The sequence below is a fragment of the Eubalaena glacialis genome, chromosome 2, assembly GCF_028564815.1.
Source record: "Eubalaena glacialis isolate mEubGla1 chromosome 2, mEubGla1.1.hap2.+ XY, whole genome shotgun sequence".
Taxonomy (NCBI): domain Eukaryota; kingdom Metazoa; phylum Chordata; class Mammalia; order Artiodactyla; family Balaenidae; genus Eubalaena; species Eubalaena glacialis.
In genome coordinates, this window is record NC_083717.1 from 38,405,409 (window position 1) to 38,430,299 (window position 24,891).

General features: G+C 51.0%; 2 protein-coding genes across 6 annotated transcripts in view; one reads left to right on the forward strand and one right to left on the reverse strand.

The window, feature by feature from the left end:
• Positions 1-6,462, reverse strand: part of SEMA4B (semaphorin 4B) — a 101,626-nt gene extending 95,164 nt beyond the window's left edge. The window contains exon 1 of one of the 2 annotated variants that reach the window (XM_061179932.1): positions 6,394-6,462. The gene's annotated coding sequence lies outside the window, so the exon portion shown is untranslated. The remainder of the gene's footprint in view (positions 1-6,393) is intronic. The other variant, XM_061179931.1, reaches the window with a different exon arrangement.
• IDH2 (isocitrate dehydrogenase (NADP(+)) 2) lies at positions 5,853-24,774 on the forward strand. 4 transcript variants are annotated; one of them, XM_061179938.1, is made up of 11 exons: positions 5,853-6,052; positions 16,383-16,474; positions 17,472-17,637; positions 19,215-19,375; positions 19,460-19,603; positions 20,571-20,707; positions 20,895-21,046; positions 22,554-22,666; positions 22,839-22,936; positions 23,030-23,122; positions 23,602-24,774. In XM_061179938.1, exons 2-11 carry the CDS (start codon positions 16,424-16,426, stop codon positions 23,687-23,689), a joined length of 1,203 nt encoding a protein of 400 aa, XP_061035921.1. In that variant the 5' UTR covers positions 5,853-6,052; positions 16,383-16,423; the 3' UTR covers positions 23,690-24,774. The 4 variants fall into 4 exon arrangements, with proteins under 4 accessions (XP_061035921.1, XP_061035920.1, XP_061035922.1 ...); XM_061179937.1 differs by lacking the exon at positions 5,853-6,052 and adding an exon at positions 6,600-6,843; XM_061179939.1 differs by lacking the exon at positions 5,853-6,052 and adding an exon at positions 15,136-15,227.
• The last annotated feature ends 117 nt before the right edge of the window (positions 24,775-24,891 follow it).

Here is a 24,891-nt window from a genome sequence, read left to right on the forward strand (position 1 = left end):
CAGCCAAATAAATACATAAATAAATATTAAAAAAAAAAAAAGAATTGAGAAGTTCTCAAACTCAGGGTATATACAAGGTTTCCAAAATTTTAGTTTTCCCTTGAAAGCTCCAATATAAAAAATCATTGGTAACAGATACTATAAGCTATTTCCTTGAAGTGACTGGCTCATTTCATTCATTTTTGAGAAAATATCTGCCAAATATTTGAGTCCGAATGGCTTCTGTATCGGTTGTCCTTTTCAGTTGAAATGTTGTTCTGTGAAGAAAGCAGCTGCTTCAACTCACAGCTCAAATAAAGCACTCCCATTCTTTCTCAGTGCTTTCCCAGGAGACAACCATCTTACCAGGGTCTGCAGCACAAGTGCTTTGTATGCACTTCCATTTTTATTATATAGGATATTAGAAAGATGTATACCCAAGAGTTATGATTTAATCAAATTATTAATTTTTACTGCTTTATTTAGTACATCATATTAATAGACTTAAAAAAAAAAAGAGAGTGCATGATGGTGAGCAATAAAATCACTACTAGTATAGTTTGGTGCCTCTGCCATTATTCAGGGCAAGGTATAAGCGGTTTTCCCCACCGTTGCTTTTGCACCATTTGGGCAAATGTTAACACAGTGAGAAAGGCAAGTGACTTCTTAGTATTACGAAAATTATTTAGCTCTCGTGGTGCTCCTCCTCCCCCAGGGTCCGCGGACCACACTCTGAGAACCGTCGGTTGCTCTAGGTCGCAGCATCTTGTCCTAACCTCCACCTAACTTTACATTCATTAAGTTCTGATCTTTCGTCCTCCCGAGTCCGCAGAAACAGCCCAGCGGCCTCCTCTCGAGCACCTGGGGCGGCTGCTTCCAGCCGGAGCCAGAGCTGCGGGGCGTGGCCAGCGCAGCACCGCAGCTGGTACCCAAGGGGCCCTCACCCCTCTTTCCCTTACCTCACTTCCTCTTCCCCTCCCCCAGCCCCTTTAACCCTTCGTTTTCCCCAAGGACGGAAAGAACGCGAGAGGAAAAGCCTCAATTTAAAAGAAGCCACCAGAGTGAATGGTGCTGGGACAGGGGACACTCTGCACAGCACATGAACAACTGTGACAGTTTAAAAAAAAAAAATCTATCTATCTACCTATCTGTATCTATATATATCTTGATTGTTCTTTTTCTGGTTACAAAAGTAATAGATGCTTGTTATATAATGTTCAACCCCACAGAACTGCATAAAGTAGAAATTGAGAGTCTCCCACTATACCCCACTCCCATACCCTCTTAGGTTTCTGTGCCTTTAATTTTTCATATACATGTATGTATGTATGCTAAGATATTTCTCTGCAACTTTCTATTTTCACTTAATATATCACAATGCATTTTTCTTTTTCTTTTTTATTTGAGTCTTAACCACTGGACCACCAGGGAAGTCCCCCAATGCATTTTTCTATATCAGCAAATATTTACCTCATTCTTAATGACAATGGACATTTAGGTCATTCCCAATTTTTCCCTATTACAAACAGTGTTGCAGTGAACACCTTGCACTTATGTGTCTGTACAATTTGGTAAGTATTTCTATGCTGTCAGTCTCTCAGAGTGGAATTTCCGGATGAAGAGTTATGTGCACTTTATAATAGGATGGATGCTACTAAATTGCCCTCCAAAGAGATTGTACTACCAACACTCCATCCAGCCACAGCAACGATATTTTGAAATGATCTGTCCATATCTCCATCTTCCGGATACCCTCACTGGACTCTGGTCCTCTCAGGAATAGAATTGCCCTCTTGTCCATCCCTGGGTCACACCTGTCATGTCATAGGAGCTCAGTAAACTGGTGTGGAGTGGATGTGAATGAACAGATAATATTAACACTATGGCCAGGCTTCTCCTATGTGTGCCAGGCACCATTCAAAGCATTTTATCTGCATGAATTTATTTAATCCTAATAACTGCTAGGAGTAGGGATTTTTATTATCTCCATTTGCAGTTGAAGAAACTGAGGCTCAGAGAAGTTAAGTGACTTGCCCAGGCATGAGACAATCACGACAAAAGACTTCCACAGGACTTTCCTGGCGGTCCAGAGGTTAAGACTCCGCCCTTCCACTGTAGGGGGTGCGGGTTCCTTCCCTGGTCCGGGAACTAAGATCCCTCATGCCATGCGGCCAAAAAACTTAAGACTTCCACAAACAGGGAGAAAGCTTTATACTCTGGGAATCTGTGACCAAGATGGTAATGTTGCCTCTAGTTCTTTTTAATCCCTTTCAATCATTTCCCCTTCTTCCAACTTTGGATCTCTAGTTTTATTAGGAATCTTGAGGATTAATTAACTTAAGCAACCTAAGAGAAAATTTCACAAAATTTAATAAAGTTTTATTTATTTATTTGGCCATGCATGTAGGATCTTGGTTGCCTGACCAGGGATCGAACCCGTGCCCCCTGCAGTGGAAGTGAGGAGTCCTAACCATTGGACCACCAGGGAATTCCCTAAATAGTGTTTTAAAATCTTCCAAATTTGTTTCTGGACCCCACCTGTTACTGTCCATAGATTTATTTTACAAAGTTAAAATCAGAGTAGCAGGGCTTCCCTGGTGGCGCAGTGGTTAAGAATCTGCCTGCCAATGCAGGGGACACGGATTCGAGCCCTGGTCTGGGAAGAACCCACATGCCGCAGAGCAACTAAATCCATGCACCACAACTACTGAGGCTGTGCTCTAGAGCCTGCGAGCCACAACTACTGAGCCCACATGCCACAACTACTGAAGCCCTTGCACCTAGAGCCCATGCTCCGCAACAAGAGAAGCCACCGCAATGAGAAGCCCGCGCACCGCAACGAATAGTCTCCGCTCGCCACAACTAGAGAAAGCCTGCGCACAGCAACAAAGACCCAACGCCGCCAAAAGTAAATAAATAAAATAAATAAATTTATTTAAAAAAAAATCAGAGTAGTAGTTTGTGTTCTTTTATTGGGGGGGGTCTGTTTACCTTTCGTGATGATTCAAGTGTAAATGAATGCTATACCCCCCCTTTATCCCCACCCCCAGTGCAGGCTTGAGAAGGTGAACTTGTACTTGGCCTTCAAGGATGAGTTGGGTCTGGCAATGGGGAGTGGAAAGAACCCACTTGATGGAAGGAAGGGACAGTGCAACTGCTCAGAGTCAAGGACTACTCAGGGGAATGGCTAAATTTAGGGTTCTTGTGGAGAGGGAATAGTAACTGGGCGGGGGGCGGGGTAGGTGAAGGCCATGAAATGTTATAAGCTATTCAGATTTTATTGTATCAGGCAGTGGAGAGCTACTTTTCTATCTGAGCTGTGGAGTGACTGCTCAGGGCTGTGCTTCAGGGTGACAGCGCTGGAAGTGTCGGGGAGGGCTGATGGGAGGGGGAGGGAGCACAGACTGACTATTGGCAGGGAAATCAGTTTAGAGATGACCATAAATAGCTCTATCAACACCTCCCCCTCAACCAGTCCTCCCTCCCATCTTTTGATTTCTAATAATGGCATCACCATTCTCCCAGCCCCAGGGATGGAAGTCTGAGTCACTGTGACTCCTCCCCCATCCAGCTAGCTGCAGTTCCTGCAGATGCCATCTCTACACCGCCTCTGCACTCTTGCACCTTCTTGAGGGTCCTGCCAGGACCCCGTGTCAAGTCTCTCTGGTTCAAGAACCCTGGCCTCCCTTCCCCAGGCCTGATTCTCCACTGTCTGACATCCCCTCACTGCTGTGCCAGATTTTACCAGATGTTACTCCCTGCCTACAAACATAGCACGAAACTAATGTCCTGGTGTGTCCACCTGGGTGAAGTGCAAGGCGCTCACTCTACTCGTGTCTGCATGGTCAGCCTCCTTCCACATCTTAAAGATCCGTGAGAACACACTTGATGGATGTTCCTGCCCTGAGCTCATCAGGGTCTCCCTCATCAGAGGTGATTTTCTCTTTGCCAGATGCCTAATGTGTCATCTAAACTCCTCCTGGGACACTTTCCCCTTGTGCCTGGTTTGTGGTGATTTGTGGCTCCCAGATGGTAGAGACTGAGTGATACGCATTTCTGTGCCTCCACGGGGAACTTGCACATGACCTAGACTCAATAACTAATTGAGGTTTGATTTAAAATATGTAAGGGGACTTCCCTGGCAGGCCAGTGGTTAAGACTCCGCGCTTCCAATGCAGGGGGCGTGGGTTCAATCCCTGGTCAGGGAACTAAGATCCCACATTCTATGCGTGGCCACAAATTATAAATAAATAAATAAATAAAATCTGTAAGGGTGAGAGTTTCCAAATCTGCTGACCCCAAAGGAGGATACAGGCACCTTTCCTTTAAATATCACCTTTCTCTGAGGTGGCTTTCAGGGCCAGCAGTTATCACCACAAAAAATTCCAAAGAAGTACAATAAATAGGGGCTCTGGTTCCTATTCTTTCTCCTTAAAAGAATGATGGACTATTAGCCAGGTATATGAGTATGAACTAGAGTTCTGCTACTTCCTAGCTGTGTGACTTTGAGCAAGTGTCCTAACCTCTCTGAGCCAATGGAGCGGACACCAGCTGCCTCACCAAATAGATACTGCATGAGGAAGGCTGGCATGGAGCTGGAGCCCTGGGAGGTGGGCAGTGAGAGCAGTTTAATCGGAAGATTTTGCCTTGACTGTCCTGGGCTGCTGCTGTGCTTGCAAAGGACCCATGTGCTCCCACTCTGATCCCTCTGCAGGTGAAGGCCAGACTCTGGAACACACTGAGGCTCTAGTATTGCCTCTTGCCAGGCCTCTGACACCTTGGTCCACATTACAGAGAAACAAATGAGCCCCTGGGGGTGGAGAGCAATTTCTTTATGACCATTTCAGAAGTGGCAGTGTAGGTAGTTGTCATACATAACAGAATCTGATTGTTTGGGCCAAAAGGAGCCTGGGGGAGCAGTCATCCTCCCAGTTTATAGGTATAGACACCGAGGCCCTGGTACCTGATAACACTAGGATGGCATGAAAGCCAAATACCAGAGGCTTCCATGGTCTCTGCTTGTGTTTTGTTTTTTTTAAATGTTTTGTTTTGTTTTTTGGCTGTGTTGGGTCTTCGTTGCTGTGTGCGGGCTTTCTCTAGTTGCAGCAAGTGGGGACTACTCTTCGTTGTGGTGCGTGGGCTTCTCATTGTGGTGGCTTCTCTTGTTGTGGAGCATGGGCTCTAGGCGCACGAGCTTCAGTAGTTGTGGCGTGTGGGCTCAGTAGTTGTGGCTTGCAGGCTCTAGAGCACAGGCTTAGTAGTTGTGACACATGGGCTTAGTTGCTCCGCAGCATGTGGGATCTTCCCAGACCAGGGATCGAACCCGTGTCCCCTGCATTGGCAGGCGGATTCTTAACCACTGTGCCACCAGGGAAGTCCCTCTGCTTGTGTTTTGAGCAAGAGAATTGGAACAGAATGAAAGGGATAATGGGTCATTCTAGGACATGCTGGCTCAAGGTTAGGCCTTTGAATGAGGCCTCAGACTTTGGGGGTGGCCCCAGAACAGCCTCCCCTTGGGCCCAGTCTACTAGATCTCTGGGCCAAAGTAGTAGCTTTGCCTGGCTGAGACAGGGAGAAGGAAGCTTTGAAGTCAGTAATTCAAGGTCACTTTCCTGGCCCAGCTCCACCTGGCAATGTTGACTCTGAGGCAATGAAGGGGAGAGCTGGGAACACAGGGCAGAAAGAGGTGGCTAGCATTCGAGTGAGTCAGTGTAGCTGGGAAAGTGGGGGGCTGGGGTCAGATTTTTCTAAATAAAACCCAGCCCCAACTGGTGTCTCATTTCAAGAAGATGAGTGAAGACAGAGAGAGAGAGACTTTGGTTGTTTATGGCAGAACCAATCAGTATTGTCTTTTGTATGAAAGCAGGCAAAAAATGGAACCGTTTGCCTGAGTACTGTCTGACAAGCATCGTTGGTTGTCGTTGAGCACAGGGTGTGTCCCAAGTCTGTAACATACGTTATTTCACCCAAGTCTCCTGGCAGCCCTGTTGCTGTTATAGTTCCCATCTCGGAAAGGAGGAAACAGACTCTGGCTACGCTGAATGACTTCGAGGACTAGCTGCTTGACATTCTGGTGAGAAGCAGAGGGATTTCAACTCTTGACTCGGGTCAGTCTACCTAACGCGTGGAGGGGATAGGAGGATCTGAGAGCGAATTTGAGGAGACCCGAGGTGACCACGGTCTTAGTTCAAGAACGCGGAACGCGCACTGGTTAATGCGCCTTGGAGTTTCAGCCCAGCCAACGCGAAGGACGCAGGAGTTTGTTCAGATTTGCCTTTTGGGGCTTAAGCTGATGTGTCAGCAATTGACACTCTGGTTTAAATAGGGCATCCTGGAGAGAGGGTTTTTCCTCGCTAACGGCTCCCCTAATCCTCCAGTTCCCACCCCCCGCTCCCGGGTCCCGGTGGGTCTCACCCCTCTCTCGCTTCAGTAGAGCTGAGCTTTCCGCGGTGCCCTGGGAAGCGCGCGCCGGGCGCGGGGGCGGAGTCCGGGCTGGTGCAGGGCCCGGGCTGGTGCAGGGCCCAAGGAGGAGTCCGGCCCCTCCCGGCCCCGCCTCCTCCCGGCGAGGCCCAATAGGGTGGCGGGCCCCGGCAGTCCCGCCCCGGCCCTGCCCGCTCAGCCCACGCTTGGCAGGCCTCGGTAGCCCGCCGCCAGGCAGCGGGGAGCAGTGGCCGGCGCTCGGATCTCGCGTACCCCGGTTCGTTCGTTCGCTCGCTCGCCAGCCAGTCCGACCCCCCAACCCGCTCGGGATGGCTGGTTACCTGCGGGTTGTACGCTTGCTCTGTAGAGCCTCCGGTTCCGGGCCGGCCTGGGCGCCGGCAGCCTTGACAGCCCCCAACTTGCAAGAGCAGCCGCGGCGCCACTGTGAGTGCCACGAGGAGGGTCCGGGCGGGGTGCGCGCCTGGCACCGCGACGTGGCGTCCTTCCGGGCGGGGACCAGCGAGCGCGACCCGGGACGCTCGCGAGCCGGGGACGGCGGGGTAGGGCACACAAAGAGCCGGCGGACGGGGACGTGCTCCCCTGCCCCACCTTCCAGGCCGTGCCGGTCGCAGGGGGCGGGGGGAGGACTTGAAGGAAGGTGGCAACTGGTGGCCCGGGCGATGCCGGCCCTGCTGCCCCGCGCCCTCAGATTTTCCTGCAGTGGGTGCGGGGGGTATCCCGGGCTCGGAGGGTATTCTGCCCGCCCTGCGACCCTGGAGGGAGACAAAGCAACCGAGTGGGTGCTGGAGCGCCTGGCCCGCTCCATGCGAGAGAGGGAGGGTCCCGGCGCGGTCCCTGGTCAGACAAAGGAGGGGAAGGAGGAGGTATCCACTTCCCCTGCCTTCTCACCCGGCCGCGCAGTGATCCCTCCTCTCTGTCAGGCCCTCGTCAGCTATTTTTGGAGCCTTTTACGCGACAGTTAGAGGAGCCTCCTTTTTATTTTCGCTTTGGACGCCCCCATTTTCTTTGTCGACGCACTTGAAGCTCCATCCTGGGGCTTCTCCTTGGCTTGACCTGCCTCTTCTCGCCAGCCCACTCCTGAGCTGCTCCTTGGCCCTGCCCCGCTCACCCGACTGGGAAGACCTGGCAGCCGCGCCAAAATGTCACTTTCCCAAATCGTTCGTCACAGCTTCTGTGATACCCTTAGTTTCCTGCTTAGGAGAGAAGACAATAGTCTTAATAAGCAGGGCATAATAAGCAAGACTTAGCCTGAACTTCCATTACCAAGGCAGGCTGCCGGGTCTGGCATTGGTCGGCCCCCTGGCTCTCCATCGCCAGCTACGAGAGACAGGGAACAATGTAGGTCCCTTGGCTCTGTCGAATGCCTGTTGCCACGGAAACCCCTATCCTGACCTGGCCAGCAGCTCCTTCGAGTGAGGAGGAGGGGGTGGGGCCCAGGCAAGCTGGTCTTACTGCTAGAGTAGGTAATCTTTAACCTAGTGTGGGAGCAGCTGACCAGAGCTGAGAAGAGCCCCAGCACCCCACCTCCCCTTTCAAGGAGAAAGGGGCATTTCTGTTTTTCTACTCATGGCATTTATCTCTAAGGAGTCGGCCCTGCAACTCGAGGTTCTAAGTGTCCCTAGTCCCCAAAAAAGTTTCCCATATGGCACCGCCTTCAGCAAAATATGTTGGAAGTTAGATACATTCTCCAATCCTCCCTTTTTTTTTTCTGCACTGATGGTAAACAAAGAAACCAAAAAACCCCACACAAACAGGAAAAGCCCCTTTTGAGGACTGAATTTTGATAACACATGAAAAGAGCAGTCAGTTGCAGGTCCTTCCGGAAGCCCCCAAGTGGGGTTGGTAATTAATGAGGAGAACGCCTGGTGTTTGAGTTGGACATGAGACTGTACAATTGTGACCTCTGCTAGCTTGTTACTTGGCAACACTGCTGGAGACAGAATACTTGGCATTCCCCTTGATGACAAGGAAAGAATATGCTTTGGCTAAAATACTCTTGTGTTTTTGCTGCCAGGTAATTCCCACATGTGTCTCCTTCTAGTTTTGCAACTCATAGGCCTCCAGCGACTGCTGGTGGTGGTTCTGATAAGTTAGTTTGGGGAAGTGAGGGAGACTGCTCAGTGGGAGAATTATCTATCCTTCCTTGGCTCAACTCCTAGTCTGGGAACTTCTTCATTTCCTCACCCTGTCCCTTAACTTTTCAGATCTTGGTTTGCCTGTACTCTTAGATTCCAGAGGAAATTATTTAATGATTGTTCAGTTTTGCAGACCCACCAGTAGAGTTGTGTGTTCTCCACTGAGACTTGTTTCATCCACATCAGATAAGACCACAGCTATCCCATCAGAGCTATTTTTGGGTGGTCATGTTTAGGCCCAGTAGGTTTTGAGGAAAAGCCTCTTGAAAGGCTTGGGGCCTGCCTCCAGATCCTTTATGTGAGGCTGAGGCCTCTTTCACTGATTCCAGGATGGGGTGCTGGACACTGCTGTCTGATTACTGGAAGCCAGCCTCTGTGGCCTGCCCTGGAGTTTACACTTCTGTAAACCATGTTTAAAATGCCAGCAGATTGCAAATATTAACCCATGATAAACTGTGAGCTACTCCAGGACAGGGAGCCCATTGACTGGCAGAGATGCCACCCATGTACATTTGTGATGGTCTGGTGCAGTTTTGTGGTGAGGACTCACTGGCCTCTGTGTGGTAATGCATCCCAGGATGGGGGAGGGGAGGGAGTACTTTTCATCCAAAGAGGAGGTTATGGCAGAGCAGTCCTTACCACAGATTGAATTGACCATAACTTGACATTCATTCATGGATTCAACAAATATTGTGCTTCTACTATGTGCCAGGCACTGTGCCAGGGACACTCTGGGGACAGAGCTGGGAATAAGAGACAAAGATTTCTGCCCTTATGGAACTTAAATTCTAATGTGGGGACAGACAGTAGACAAGAGCTAAGGAGAACAAATAAGCAAGGAAGGTGTGGGTGAAAGTTTGGGTAGGGCTGCCAGAAAAGACCCCACTGAATGAAGTACTGAGGGAGTGAAGGAAGCAGGCCATTTACTGTTCAGGGGAAGAGAGGACTGCAGGTGCCAAGGTCACGATGCAGGAGGGCACCTTTGCTTGTTGGAGAAGCAGAAAGTAAGGCTGGCTCAGAGTGCACGAAGGCGATTGATGGGACATGAGGTCAGGCAGTGGAGATCATGGGGGGCTTGTAGGCCATTTTTGAGGATTTTGGCCTTCTCTGAGTGAAAGAGGCGGCTTTGCAGGGTTTTGAGAGGAGTGTTGTGACCTGATTTACATTTTAACAGGAGCATTCTGGCTTCAGGGACCTGGTAGGAGGCTGTAGTCAGAATCTGGCAAGAGAGCATGGTGGCTTTTTTTTTTTTTTTTTAATTTTTATAAAGTGTATGTCTGGGCTTCCCTGGTGGCGCAGTGGTTGAGAATCTGCCTGCCGATGCAGGGGACACGGGTTCGAGCCCTGGTCTGGGAAGATCCCACATGCCGCGGGGCAACTAGGCCCGTGAGCCACAACTACTGAGCCTGCGCGTCTGGAGCCCGTGCCCCGCAACAAGAGAGGGCGCGATAGTGAGAGGCCCGCGCACCGCGATGAAGAGTGGCCCCCGCTTGCCACAACTGGAGAAAGCCCTCGCACAGAAACGAAGACCCAACACAGACAAAATAAATAAATAAATAAATAATAATTAAAAAAAAAAAAACCTCCCATTATAAAGTGTATGTATTATTTTACATTTTTATTTATTTATTTATTTCTGGCTGTGTTGGGTCTTCGTTTCTGTGCGAGGGCTTTCTCTAGTTGTGGCAAGCGGGGGCCACTCTTCATCGCGGTGCGCGGGCCTCTCACTATCGCGCCCTCTCTTGTTGCGGGGCACGGGCTCCAGACGCGCAGGCTCAGTAGTTGTGGCTCACGGGCCTAGTTGCTCCGCGGCATGTGGGATCCCCCCAGACCAGGGCTCGAACCCGTGTCCCCTGCACCGGCAGACAGATTCTCAACCACTGCGCCACCAGGGAAGCCCAGCATGGTGGCTTTGACCTTGGTGGCGGTACTGGGGTGGGTGGATTCTGGATGAATTTTGACGGAAGAGCCAGTAGAGTTTTTTTGATGGTTTTGATGTGGGTGTGAGAGAAAGGGAGGAGTGAAGGATGACACCAAAGAAAGTACTAGAGCCTCTTCCAGAACTGCTGCCCTGCCTTCTTGAGCCCTCTGGAATTGGGGGCTTCCCCCCAGATTCTTCTGGGCCATGCTGGCTGAGCAGCCTCTCTTCTGCTGGCAGCAGCATGGGTAGGAATGTGATGAAAGCAGTTCAGTTAAGTAGACAGGGGGGTGGAAGGGTGGCTGTCTTGGGAGGGACCTCTAGCCTGGAGGCTAGGTCTACTTACTTGAGCAGCAAGTAGATACTGAAACCGGGATGGGTTTTTTTTTGTTTTTATTTTTTAATATTTATATATTTGGTGGTGCCGGGTCTTAGTTGCGGCAGGTGGGCTCCTTAGTTGTGGTTCCAGGGCCCCTTAGTTGTGGCATGCAGGCTCCTTAGTTGTGGCATGCAAACTCTTAGTCACAGCATGCATGTGGGATCTAGTTCCCTGACCAAGGATCAAACCTGGGCCCCCTGCATTGGGAGCGTGGAGTCTTATCCACTGCATCACCAGGGAAGTCCCTGGGGATGGGTTTTGAAATCCTTACTTGGTGTTTGGTGCTAGGAGTTGGCCTAATGGGCCTCTTGTGACTGATGTAATTCCATCCCACACCCTGGCCAAGAGGACAGTGTTTGTGCAGCCTGTCATCTGAAGATTTCATGGTGGCTGTCCCTAGGAGGCCTTCAGGGAGGCCCAGCCACTGTTCTTTGGATTTCAGGTCACCTGTCACCTCTTGTCTCCCAGAGAGGGGCAGACGGTGTGGGTGTCTCCACCATAGTGGCTAAACAACAGACAAGGTCTCAAACTCCGAAGCCTTGGGGCACTCTGGAGGGCACGTGGCAGGCCTGGAATGCAGCGAGAGGCTGTCCTCATACCAGCCCATCCTTCATCATTGCGAGGAGTGAGCGCGGGCTCAGTGGGACGAAGCGACTCATTCTTCAAGAGGGACTGGATTTTTATGTAAAATCTTCTCGTTTTTTTTTTTTTTTTTGGTGGGGGACTGGTTTAAATTAAACATTAAAGAATTTTAAAATTTCTTATTTTTTATTGTGGTAAAAAATGCATAACAAAAATTTCCATCTTAATCATTTTTATGTGTGCAGTTCAACAGTGTAAAATACATTCACATTGTTGTTCAGCGATCTCCGCAGCTTTTTCATCTTGCAGAACTGAAACTCTGTACCCATTAAACAACTCCCCTTCCTCCCCTCCCCTGCAGCCCCTAGAAACCACCATTCTTCTTTCTGCTTCTATAATTTTGACCACTCTAGGTACCTCATATAAGTGGAATCAGACAGTATTTGTTTTTTGTGACTGGCTTGTTTCACTTAGCAGAATGCCCTCACGGTTCTTCCATGTTGTAGAGTGTGTCAGCATTCCTTCCTTTTTAAGGCTGAATAAGATCCCATTGTCTGTATATAGCACATTAAAAAAAATATTCAAGTTAAAATGTATTGGCCTTCTGAGTAAGGTATAGGAATTGTGAAAAGCTTAGGTGATATAGTTATTAAATCTTTACATATTTAATACTGTTTCTAATTTATCATGAGTTATTTCCCAAAAATGTTAATCACAGCTGGATTGAAAAAGTATTTGGGTAATACATAAAGTGTCCGTAGGAGCAAGCACCCTAAGGTTTTATCATATGTTGGTAGAGAATTGTTTTAGGTGTTACAGCTTATGAGGTCCACAGTTTGACTGAATGGGTTAAATAAGTCTCTGTTGCTGTTTAACTGCATTGTCATTACCAAAAGTAATAATGCATGTAATTAAAAATAACAGAGAAGCTTTTTTAATTAAAAGATCTTCTGCTCCAAAAGACAAACAAACGAAGTATTTGGGAAAGGTGGTGATGTTGTTTATATAAGTATACCGCATTATAAGTCTACTGGTGATCCAAAGGGAATTTGTCTTTGTGGAGTTTGAAACAAAAGAACAAGCGGCAAAAGCTATTGAGGTAGGTCCAGATCCATCACTAAAACATGGAAGCACTTCCTTTTTTAGTTTCAAAGCAAGTACATCCATGTTGAAGTGGTGGGGAGCCCAGTTTTGGAAAAAAAACTTGGAATCATGAACATAGTTTAACTTTTTGGAGGAAAGTTTTTCTTAAACTTCCTGGGTTAGTTCCCAGAGTCCTGTTCTCGTCTTGAAGGTTCATATCACATTTTGTTTATCCATTCATCTGTTGGTGGACACTTGGGTTGCTTCCACCTCTTGGCTATTGTGAATAATTGTTATGAACATGGGTATACAAATATCTTTTTGAGACCCTGCTTTTAATTATTTTTTAATTTTTTTGAGGAACCATCATACTGTGTTCCATAGTGGCTGCACCATTTTACATTCTCACCAGCAATGCACAAGGGTTCCAGTTTCTTTACATCCTTGCCAACGTTTGTTACTTTATGTTTTTTTGTCTTTTGTTTTTTGGGTTTTTTTGATAGTAGCTATCCTAATGGGTGTGAAGTGGTATCTCATTGCGGTTTTGATTTGCATTTCCCTAATGATCAGTGACATTGAACATCTTGTTATGAGCGTATTGACCATTTTTGGAGAAATATCTATTCAAGTCCTTTGCCCATTTATTAATCAGATTATTTGTTTTTTTGTTGTTGTTGAAATTGCCTGATTTTTAAGCCTTGGTCACCAATCAACATTAAAAAAAAAAACCTACGACCTGGGCCAAACAAAATGAGCCTCTGCTGCTATGGCTGCTATGGCCTCTGCTGCTATGGCTCACCGCCCCCAGTCCCCAGCTCCTCTGGGAAGTTGCTTTGAGGGAGGCTGCACACCTGACTTTGATAACAGCGCTGCTTGCTCTCTCCATTACTGATAGGTTTTCCCTTCCATACTCGCTCTTTGAGGACAGGCATTGTTGTGTTTAGGTGTTTCAGGAAGGGGTGCTTACCCTTAGCACCTGGTTGTAAATAAGTGGGCCCTGTGGTCTCTGAGGGTTTGACACCTGCATGCACAGCTGGGAAGGCTGCCTGCTGTGATCTTGATATTGAGCTCCCCCATCGAGGAGTGTGGTGTCCAAAGACACCAGCTGCTGTGTCTGAAGCCCAAAGCTTGAGCAGAGCCCAGGCTGAGGCTGAACCCTTTAGGACTGGCCCCAAATGGATCTGTACTTAGGGAACTTGATTACTGTAGGTTTGGTACATAAAAAAAAAAATTGATTGGCTCTCATCACATTAACTCATAGCAGATGCTCCTAAAAACTAAGCTAGCTCGCAACAGCCCAACAGACTTTCTACAGGTCCTAAAGCTCTTTCCACTCAAGCTTTAGACCAGAAATGCTGAAGGAATTTAGTAGCTTGGGTCCAAAGTCCCCACTGCATCTTGGGAAGAGCTGAAGCGGTGTCAGCCGTGTCCACCATGTTTTCTGGGGAATGAAATATTTTGAGTCTGTGTTTGCTTTCTGCTTCTCTACCTATGGCCCACAAGGGCGTCCAGAGGCTGCACTTGAGCCAGGGCCCTGGGACACAGGTGAGGCCTATCCTGACCCTGACACAAGCCATGCTTCCTGGGTCTCATTTTTCTTCCTTTCTAGATTTAAAAAAAAAAAAATCTGTTTGCACATCTTTGGAAAGTGAGTCATTCTGCTGCACATAATTCACCTTTTTCTTAGTGGGTCGGGATGTCATCATGAGTCATGGCAGTGGTGTGTTTCGTAGGACAGTGATGTGTTTGGGGTCTTTTGGGCTTTGGTCACTTTTGTTTTCATGAGCCTAGGTAGCCATGCTTCTTCATTTTTCTAGGCCTGCTTTTCACAGGCTTCTGTCCCTTGCTGTCAGCCTAGCAGATGTCACTTGGGGTTTTCATCCTGTCCCCTCTTCTGATTTGCTGTGTCTAATCTTCGGTGAGGTGAAAGACCCATAGCTACATCTGTAAGGATTGTGTGTAACATAAGACTAAATGGGCCCTAAGTAAGGGCTGAGGAGGGCCCCTTTGTGGACAGGGCCCTGCTTTCATCTGGGGTTCAGCAGAAGGTGACACTTCCTGGGGTGACTGAGGCGGGGTTGTAGGTTTCACATAGATCATGTTGCCGTGCTCTGCAGCTGCTGTTTCTTCCAAGGCTGTGGCCAGAGGCACATGCTGGTGCTTGGGTGCCCCTGCTGCAGGTTAAGGGTCAATAAGCCTCACCCACGGCAGCCTGCACTGATAAATTGGACGGGCCATTTTCTTTCTTTTTTTTTGGTCCGTGCCCCACGGCATATGGGATCTCAGTTCCCCAAATGGGGATTGAACACGCGCCCCCTGCATTGGAAGCACGGAGTCATAACCACTGGACCTCCAGGGAAGTCCCATGGACGATTTTCTTGAGTTTTGTTTGGAATTCACTTCCCAGACTGTTGGTTTTTCTCATGAGTCAGACTTTCCTTCAAGAGCCTCCACCAGCTCCTGTTTCCTCCTCCACCATCTCCCTGGGCCTGGATCAGTCACTCGTCCAGTCCTTTGATGCATCTCTGGCAGAACTGGCGAACCTGAGCCTGTGTGGATCAGGGCTTCTGCATTCCATTCCCAGGTGCCCATCAAGGAGGGTGTGGATCTTCCTGGATCTGCTGTTTTCAAGCTGTGTGAGCTTTGGCAGTGAGCTGACAACCTCTCTGAGCCTTAATTTCCTCACATTTAAAGTGGAGATAATGATACAGTAAGTCCCTTACATATGAATGAGTTCCGTTCAGAGAGCGTGTTCCTAAGTCCGATTTTTCATAAGTGCAACAAAGTTAGCCTAGGTACCCAACTAACAAAATCGGCTATATAGTACTGTAATGTAATAGGTTTATAATACTTTTCACACAAATAATACATAAAAAACAAACACAAAAAATAAAGAAAACATTTTTAATTTTGCAGTACAGTACCTTGAAAAGTACAGTAGTACAGTACAACAGCTGGCATCCAGGGGCTGGCATCGAGTGAACAGGCAAGAAGTTACTGACTGGAGGAGGGAGAGGAGGTGGGAGATGGTAGAGCTGAAGGACCGTCAGCAATAGGAGACGGAGGGCAAGCTGCAGTTTCACTCATTCACATCCTGGGCTTGAAATAAAGATAGTGTACTACTGCACTCTATATAGTACTGTACGGTAAAGTACACAAAAGCACACCCACTTGTAGAGGATGCGAGCATGTGACAATGTACACCAGACACATGAGCTAACTTACGTGACTGGACATGCGAATGCACGTTCGCATCTTTGTAAGTTCACAACTTGAAGGTTCTTATGTAGGGGACTTACTGTACTCCCCTTGGGAGTGGTTCAGAGGATTAAATGTGAAGGGTGTGGTACACCCTCAGGCCCATGGGAGGGGATCTATACAGTTTCCCTCCTCACTTCATGTTAGTCAGGCTCTCAGGTTGCAAGCAACAGTTAGAGGAAGTTTTTGGAAGGACACGGGGTAGCTCGTAGAATTGCAGGGATTGGACAAGAGGGGATTCTGGGCTGCCCTGGGAAATGGGTGGCAGCAGCCGAAGGCAACCTCTGCCCGGCTTGCTGCTTGACAAGGTGACCCCAGCTGGCTCTCATTCTCTGTGTTGGTCTCCTCTGCTGTCAGGTTCCAGGGGAAAGGATCTGACTGGCCAGGCTGGCATCTGGCTAGTCCCAGCTGGCCAGACTCAATGGGGGATCCAGCTCCCCCGGGTGGTCCCGGAGCTGCTCCTGCAGGAGGGGGAGTGAATGCTGGGCAGCTGGGCCCTGGCTGACACTCCTTCCTCCATGGTGAAGGGTGGGTCAGGCCGGAGAGGAGAGGGGCTCCCCCACCAGCCTCCCCAGGGCTGTGATGTGCTATGTGTGTCTGGTCCTAGATGCCAACAAGAGGATCAAGGTGGCGAAGCCAGTGGTGGAGATGGACGGCGATGAGATGACCCATATTATCTGGCAGTTCATCAAGGAGAAGGTAGTTCCCTCCCGAAGTGGGCGGCCTTCCACATGGCCGGCCGGGCTCAGTGTTCAGTCCCCACTTCGGGTCCCCAGGGTTCACCCGTCACCCTGGTGGGCAGGAGCAGTCCTGTTTTTCCCCTCCCGTACACCCTTCTGTCATGTCCAGACCACTCATGGCTCTTATGACGTCAGGCAGGGGACTGTCCTCAGCCATCTGTGTCACGTGCTGGTGGCAAAGCCAGCATGTTTTTAAAAATGTGTGCACATTCAAGCCTGACCCTGTATCATGTCGTTTTTTTGTTTTTTTTCGTTTGTTTTGTTTTTTCAAACAAACTCATGTTTCAGCATGAGTTGACTATCCTTTGGGAGTTTCTTCTTTTTTTTTTTAAAATTTATTTTTTATTGGAGTATAGTTGAATATATCATCTTGATCTCCTGCATTCCTATGTGCTTCCTTGAGGGAGTGAAAGAAGAACAGGGCCGGCGTGCAGGGGGACCACATCATTAACCTTTCCTTAGCGGTTCAAGGATGTCATCGCGAGTCGTGGCGTGGGGTCTGTTGGAGGACAGTGATATGTTTGAGCCACCATGGCAGACGGTTCCCAGGGTGGCTGCTTGGCTTCTCCGAAGTCGCTGTGGGCTGGGTCTGCCTGGGAGAGCACATTGTCCATGTGCCTGTCCCCAAGAGGAAGGTTGAGAATCACCACTTCTGAGTGGGGAAGAAGAGGGAACCCGCTTTACAGAGAACCCTAGATGCACTTGGAGTTGGGGTTTGGCTGAATTGATGGGCCACCGCAGGGGGGGTGTGGTTCATGCTAGGGGATGAGCCCTCCGAGGGGCTGCAGCCTGGTCTGCCGGCCTCTCTCCAGAGCCCTGGCCTCTTGCCAGCTTTGGCCAGCCCTCCGCTGGCCTTTCCTCTTCCCCGCCCTGACGGGGTGTCCCCTGCCACCATCCCCACATGCCCCTGAGTCAGTCATCTGGGCTGATGCCAGGCCCCGGCCGTCTGTCTCTAGCTCATCCTGCCCCATGTGGACGTCCAGCTCAAGTATTTTGACCTGGGGCTTCCAAACCGTGACCAGACCAACGATCAGGTCACCATCGACTCCGCGCTGGCCACCCAGAAGTACAGCGTGGCTGTCAAGTGTGCCACCATCACCCCTGACGAGGCCCGTGTGGAAGGTGCGAGGGGCGCAGGGGCGGGCGGCTGGGACAGTGGGGGCTGGGACGTGACCCTGGTCTCCCTGCGAATGCCCAGCACACAGCGGAGCCTCCAAGGTTCCTGTGGAGGAGGCTGGGGAGGGGAGGTTGAGGGCTGGCCTAGGTTCCACAGTTGGGGGTGGCAAAGCTGGGGCCAGGGTCTGTCTCCCCTGCTCCCAGGCTGGTGGTGTTTCTGCTGTGCCGTGTGGCTCTGGCCAGTGTGGGTGTCACCGGTCACAGAGAGGAGAAGGAAGAAGCTGATGCTGACACTGTCACAGTGAGGACAGCCTCTTTGGGCAGCCTGCCCCCCTGGCCTCCTGGACTGCTTTGCAGGCAGGTTTACAGAGAGACTCTGGGGCCACCTCTGTCCAGGGTAGTGCTGGGTGTCAGGCCTGTGTCCTTCAGAGCCTCGGAACGTCCCTTGTGTCCTGCCACTGTCTTGGCACTGCAGGTCTGCCCTCTGCCTCTGTGGCCGCGGAGCGGTCTCAGAGAGGTGCCCCACCAGGCTTGGACTGGCTGCTGGTCCTCAGTTCTGGGGGCTGCTCTCGAGGGTTCCATGAAATGGCACCAGTGTGTGGGTAAAGAATCCGGGTTTGGGAAATTCAAGAAAGGGTGGTTTCAGAACTTGCAGAGTTCTGTCTCCCCACTTCCTGCAGTATGAGGGGCCTGAAGGAAACCTTCAAGACACATCTCCAAACTCTGCAGGCCTCCTCCTGTCATGCAGGTTGTTCCCGACCTTAGGGTATGGAATCATTTTAGTGCTAAGCTCTTTCAGCTGGTTTTCTTTTATTTCTCCTGAACCCTGAGATTTATACATCCCCACTTTATGGACAAGGAAGTAGAGGGTCACAGTCTTAGTAATTTAGGCTGAACCCGGCAGTGAGTGGCAGTGCTGGGGCCACAACCAGAGCGTCTGGAGTGAGGCCGTACACTGCCAGGTTCATCAGACAGTTAAGTCCAAGTGTGATGTGGGAATAATAATAACTGACAGAGGGGACTTCCCTGGTGGTCCAGTAGCTAAGACTCCATGCTCCCAGTGCAGGGGGCGCAGGTTCAATCCCTGGTCAGGGAACTAGATCCCACATGCATGCCGCAACTAAAGATCCTGCATGCTGCAACTGAAGATCCTGCATGTGGCAACGAAGATCCTGCGTGCCGCAACTAAGACCCGGTGCAGCCAAAAAAAAAAAAAAAGTATATATATATATATAAAAAATAACTGACAGAGCCCTTACCATGTGCCAGCCACTGTTCTAGGTACTTTACACATGCATGCATTTAATCCTCACAACAACCCAAAAGGCCAGGTGTTTTATCAACAATTTCATTTTATGGCTTAAGTTCAGCCACTTGCCTAAGGCTGACAGTCAGAGGTGGTGCCACAGCTGGACCTTGAAGCCAGGAAATCTGATTGGGGAGCCCACGTGCACACTCTAGACTCTGCTGCTTCCCCCCAGATGATTTTTAGGACCCCCATCTGGCTATGTTCTTGCTTGGGGTTCAAATTCTGGTTGGAAGGTGGGGGCCGCAGTGGGGCCACTTCATCTTTGTCCTCATAGAGTTCAAGCTGAAGAAGATGTGGAAGAGTCCCAATGGAACCATCCGGAACATCCTCGGGGGGACTGTCTTCCGGGAGCCCATCATCTGCAAAAACATCCCACGCCTCGTCCCTGGCTGGACCAAGCCCATCACCATTGGCAGGCACGCCCACGGCGACCAGGTCGGCCACGGTGGGAGTGGGGCTCCAAGGGCCTGGGTCCCGCATCTGGAGCACTTGGCCTGAGCCATCCTCTCACCTCTGCAGTACAAGGCCACAGACTTTGTGGCTGACCGGGCCGGCACATTCAAGATCGTCTTCACCCCAAAGGACGGCAGCGGCGCTAAGGAGTGGGAGGTGTACAACTTCCCCGCCGGTGGCGTGGGCATGGGCATGTACAACACGGATGAGGTGAGCAGCGGCTCCCTGGCTCCCTCCCCCACGCCTGTCTCTGTCTCCGGCCACATCGGGTTGGTGGTTCTGACTATTCCTGCATCGGTGGCCTGAAGGTCTGAGGCCTGAGAGCAGATGCATCTTAGGTGTGTTCAGAGGGCCCTGCGGTGGGCCCGGTGTGGAGGGCTTTCCCACTCCTGCCCAGCCAGATGCTCCTGCTTCCCCCCATTCCTGCACTCACTCTCGGGTGCGTCTTTGGGGGCATATTGGTTGTCAGCTCTTGGCTTACAGCAAACTGGGTAAGCACTTCTTCCCCTCCCTACCCCCATCTCTTGGCTTTCCTTTCCTCTGTGGCTGGGCTCATTCTCAGGCTGTGAAGAAACGGCCACCAGTAGCTCCAGGCTTATCGCTGCCAGCCTGGCTACCCTATCAGAAAAGAGCCCCCCCCCCTTTTCTTTTTGGCTGCGCTGTGGCATTCAGGATCTCAGTTCCCGGACCAGGGATCGAACCCGTGCCCCCTGCAGTGGAAGTGCGGAGTCTTAACCACTGGACCACCAGGGAAGTCCTAGAAAAGAGCCTTTTTGCTCATGATTCCAGCAAAAGTACAGGCCTGGGTCACATGGCCATCTCTGAGCCAATCATGGAGGCCCAGGGGAGGAAGGGCTCTGATTGGATAAGCCCAGGACACACTATCAAGTCTAGAGACGGGCAGGTGGGCTGAGGGCATTAGCCCCACCCCAGCCATATGGTCTAAGAAGTGGGGAGGGTGGTAGCTTTCCAAAGCAGTTGGTGGGGCTACTTCCTCCCAGAAATTGGGAGGGGGATGCTGGGCCAGTAGAAACAACAGATGCTCACTCCAGGGAGGCTGGGTTAACCCCGGCTGCCTGCGAGGGTCCTGTGGAGGGAAGGGATGCCGTTCCCAGGGCCTGCGCCCGCCCTGGGGGATCACACCAGGGACCTCTCTCTGACCTCTCTCTCCCTGCAGTCCATCTCGGGTTTTGCGCACAGCTGCTTCCAGTATGCCATCCAGAAGAAGTGGCCACTCTACATGAGCACCAAGAACACCATTCTGAAAGCCTATGACGGGCGCTTCAAGGACATCTTCCAGGAGATCTTTGAGAAGTAATGGCCTCTCCCTTCAATACTTCTCAGGGACGCCATGGCCCTTCTTCCCTGTCCCCTCAGCTGCCCTTACCCACCCAGGGAGATGGCTGTCCCAGTGCATCTGTCTCAGCTCTGAGGCTCAGGGAGGGATCCCCAACCTGTCAGCCTCCCGCCCTCTCCCCACAACAGGCCCTTTTGCTCCCAGGCACTACAGGACCGAGTTCGACAAGAATAAGATCTGGTACGAGCACCGCCTCATTGACGACATGGTGGCTCAGGTTCTCAAGTCTTCGGGCGGCTTTGTGTGGGCCTGCAAGAACTACGACGGAGACGTGCAGTCAGACATCCTGGCCCAGGGTACGCTGGCAGCACCTGCTCCCTGTGGGGATGGACTGTTGTTTTTCCCTAGCTGGGGGGATTTTCTCCTTTGGGGAGAACATTTCTCTAGTGGATCAGCAGGGCTGGGGCTTGCCTGCTCATTCCGGGGTCTCCTGTGGACAGCAGGGGCCAGGGGCTCCCTGGTGTCTGAGTGAGGAAGGATCCTAAGTTAGCTTTGGACTGGGGTATTACTAAGGCTGCCGTTCCAGAGGAAGGAGGACATAGGAATTCAGGTCCTAAAGGGCTAGATGTGTTAGCCCCGAGGTTGTTCCTGTCCATGAAAGGGCCAAGTGACTCTGCTTGGCTCCAGGTTTGGACTAGGTTTGGCTCTAGTAGAAAAAGGGGAGTAAGCACAACCGGATGCTTTTTAAATTACAGAGAATTTGTTTTGCACAGTAAACCTTTTGGATGTAGGAGAATATTGGGGATGATGGCAAACCCCCAGGTCCCAGAGCATCCTGAAACACAAGTTGGGTTGCAGCAGAAAGCCTGCGTGAAGCCGTTAGGGAAGAACAGAAAGAAATAGCCCAATTGTATTGGGAATGAGAGCAGGAAAGATAGTGGGAGGAGGCAACATGTATCCATAGCGAGTGGAAGAGAAACCAGGCTCTGTGAGAGGGGGCGAGGTCTAGCTCCTGATAAGGAGAAAAGTGAAGCCCACGGCAGGTTGTGATGAAAAGGCAGAGGGTCTCAGTGCTTTATAAAAACCTTTGACTTTATTTTGAAAAGTTTGGTGTGATCCTCTCACTAGAACAATTCCCATCTAGGATGGGAGCATGAAAAGCCCTAGCAGACAAGAGAAAGGCATGAAAGGTACCCTTAAGTGTATGGAGATTGGTGAGTGTGAAGGTCCCAGGTGCAAATGGAGAAGGGATTCCCCCTTTCTCTGCCCCAACAGCAAAAATTCTTACACAAATAATTTTCCTCTAGAAGTTGCCCACTTTTTCTTTCTTGGGCATTCAGAATTCTTATTTTGGTGCTGTGGGGTGCTTTTGAAAACTAGGAGACCTTGGCCACAGAAAAGGTTGACATCTGGATTTGGGAAAACTTCGAAATAAATCACAAAGCTTTAAAGTGGCCTGAAAGAGCAGATAAAGTGATCACTGTGAAATAGCTGGCTGCAGGCTTTATTCTTTCTGCTTGAATGAGCCTCCTGGTCACCAGCCAGGGTGGGTGGGCAGAATTTTGGGGGATCTTATGCCCTGGGGGGCCATAGACTCAGGGGCACCTGGAGGTAGGGGATGTAGAATTATGCTAACAGGCTGATGACAGCCACCTCTGAGTGCCCCTCTGCCCTGTACTGGGCCCTGGAGACCCAGGACAAGGGTAGACAAGCCTGAAACAGTCTCTGTCCTCCCAGTTATAGGTGGGGGTGGGTGGAGACATAAGCAAGGAAGCAGCTACAACAGCAGGAGGGCAGGTGGGCTCAACCCCAGTGGCCTGAGGAAAGGTGCCGGCACTGAGAGGAGGTCTTCCTACTCTCCAGGCTTTGGCTCCCTTGGCCTGATGACGTCTGTGCTGGTCTGCCCGGATGGGAAGACCATTGAGGCTGAGGCTGCTCATGGGACGGTCACCCGCCACTATCGGGAGCACCAGAAGGTGAGTGCGAGGACCGTGGCCGCATGTCCATCTGCCCCCGGGGCCCGAGCCCACTGGCCCTGAGGGCTGGGAGCACGGGCCCAGTCCTGTCAGTCTAGAGGTGGGCAGCTGTGTCCAGGTGACCCTCTTGTTGGCGGTTGGCTCTTCATCCCCCTGCGACCCCTTCCCCCAGGGCCGGCCTACCAGCACCAACCCTATCGCTAGCATCTTTGCCTGGACGCGTGGCCTGGAGCACCGGGGGAAGTTGGATGGAAACCAGGACCTGATCAGGTGAGTGCAGAGGGAGGGCCTGAGCTGGTTCTGGGCAGGTTCTGGGCCCTGGCTCTGCACAGCTGGGGTCTCACTCTGCCCTGTCCCCTGCAGGTTTGCCCAGACCCTGGAGAAGGTGTGCGTCGAGACAGTGGAGAGTGGAGCCATGACCAAGGACCTGGCGGGCTGCATCCATGGCCTCAGCAAGTGGGTGGCCTGGGGTAGAGGGCAGGGCTGGTCTTCTGAGACCTCGGGGTCAGGTGGAAAGAAGCTCAGGGTCCTTCTTAGAGGCCTCCTCCTGAGTTAGCTTAGCTGCCAGGGGCAGGACAGGTCCATGGCCCTGGGGGATGGCTCGGGCCAGCCTCCTCACACCAGGCCCAGCGAGTGGGTCCCCATCCCTGAGGCTAGCTGCTCAGAATGTTTCCATCCCCTGCTGCACCCATCTCCCAGCTTCTCCCCAGAGAGCTTGTACCTAGTTGCCCATTCACCTGGAAAAGCAAAGACAGGCCTTACTGGGTTCCTGCTGAGTTTGCTGTGGCCTCTTGACAGTTGGCTCTAGGTAGCCTCTGGCCTGTAGACCTCCCCATGACCGCACGAGGGGGCTGCCGTCCAGATGCCTGAGCTCAGGCTCTGCCCTGGGAGGGCCCGGCCGGAGTGGCCCTCACGTGCAGGTGCTCTCTTGACAGTGTGAAGCTGAACGAGCACTTCCTGAACACCTCGGACTTCCTGGACACCATCAAGAGCAACCTGGACAAAGCTCTGGGCCAGCAGTAGCGGGGTGGGAGCGCTGCTGGCTGCCGTGGCGGCCGGGCTGGAGCTGAGCGGGTGGCCACAGGTTCCCCCCAACCCCGACACGCCCCGCCGCGGAGGGTGAGCCTCACAACCCCTCTTTGGAGGCCTTTCTAGGGGACACTTTTTTTAATAAGCAAGATGTTTTTAAAAGTATCTGTGTTTCCCCTCATGGTGACGTGAGGCAGGAACAGTGTGTTTTACCTCAGCCAGTGGTATGTTTTGCATACTGTAATTTATATTGCCCTCGGAACACATGGTGCCATATTTAGCTACTAAAAAGCTCTTCACAAAACAGTCTGCTGTGTTTGTCCCTGAGGGGAAGGAGGCAGCTGGGGCCTAGAGGCAGAAGCCCTCAAAGGGCTGGCGGATTCCCCCAGGGGCTGACCGGGGTGCTTCGGGCCACAGCAGGCCTCTGTCCAGTCAGGGGGCCACCGGGGGGAGGGGACCGGGCAGAAGGCCTGTGGGTTCCCTGGAATTTCCTAGCACGATCTGGCTTCTGTAGCCTCTTTTCCATTTTGAGATTGTCACTTCTGATAGAGTACAGTTATATTTTTATTTATTTTTTTCTTTGATAGTTTTAACTTTCTAAACGTGCCCAGACCTCTTTATTTGCCTGTTTCTCAGTCCTCAAAACAGGTCCCACACAGTAGCCGCCTCAGTTCTCTTCCCCACGGCTGCCTGGGACTTGGGCCCGGGCCTGTGAGTGGGGCCCCCATGTGGTCCAGGCTAGTGAGTCCCAGACTTGGGTTCTTCTTCACCATTCTGTGGAAAAACTTGGAAAAGTAAGTTTATAAAGTTGCTATAAAGCTGAACAGATCCAATTTAAAGGGCTATCCTTTATTCAGGGATTATGTTCTACTTTTGGTGTTAAAAATGTCCTGGGGAAGAGTTGTGTCTTTTTTTTTTTTTTTTTTTTTGGCCGCATGGCTTGCCGGGTCTTAGTTCCCTGACCAGGATCTGCAGTGAAAGCGCGGAGTCCTAACCACTGGACCGCCAGGGAATTCCTGAGTTGTGTCATCTTGACTTGAGAAAATAAATACTTGGCAACCCAAAGTCCATTTCCCAAATTTGGGTGGGCTCTCTTGTATTCTGAAACCCGATAGCTGGGAGCCTTGGTAGCTTTGAGATGGGCTCTAGCTGCCCACCTCCACTGACAGCCGCCTTCTGTGCTAAGACCACTCTTC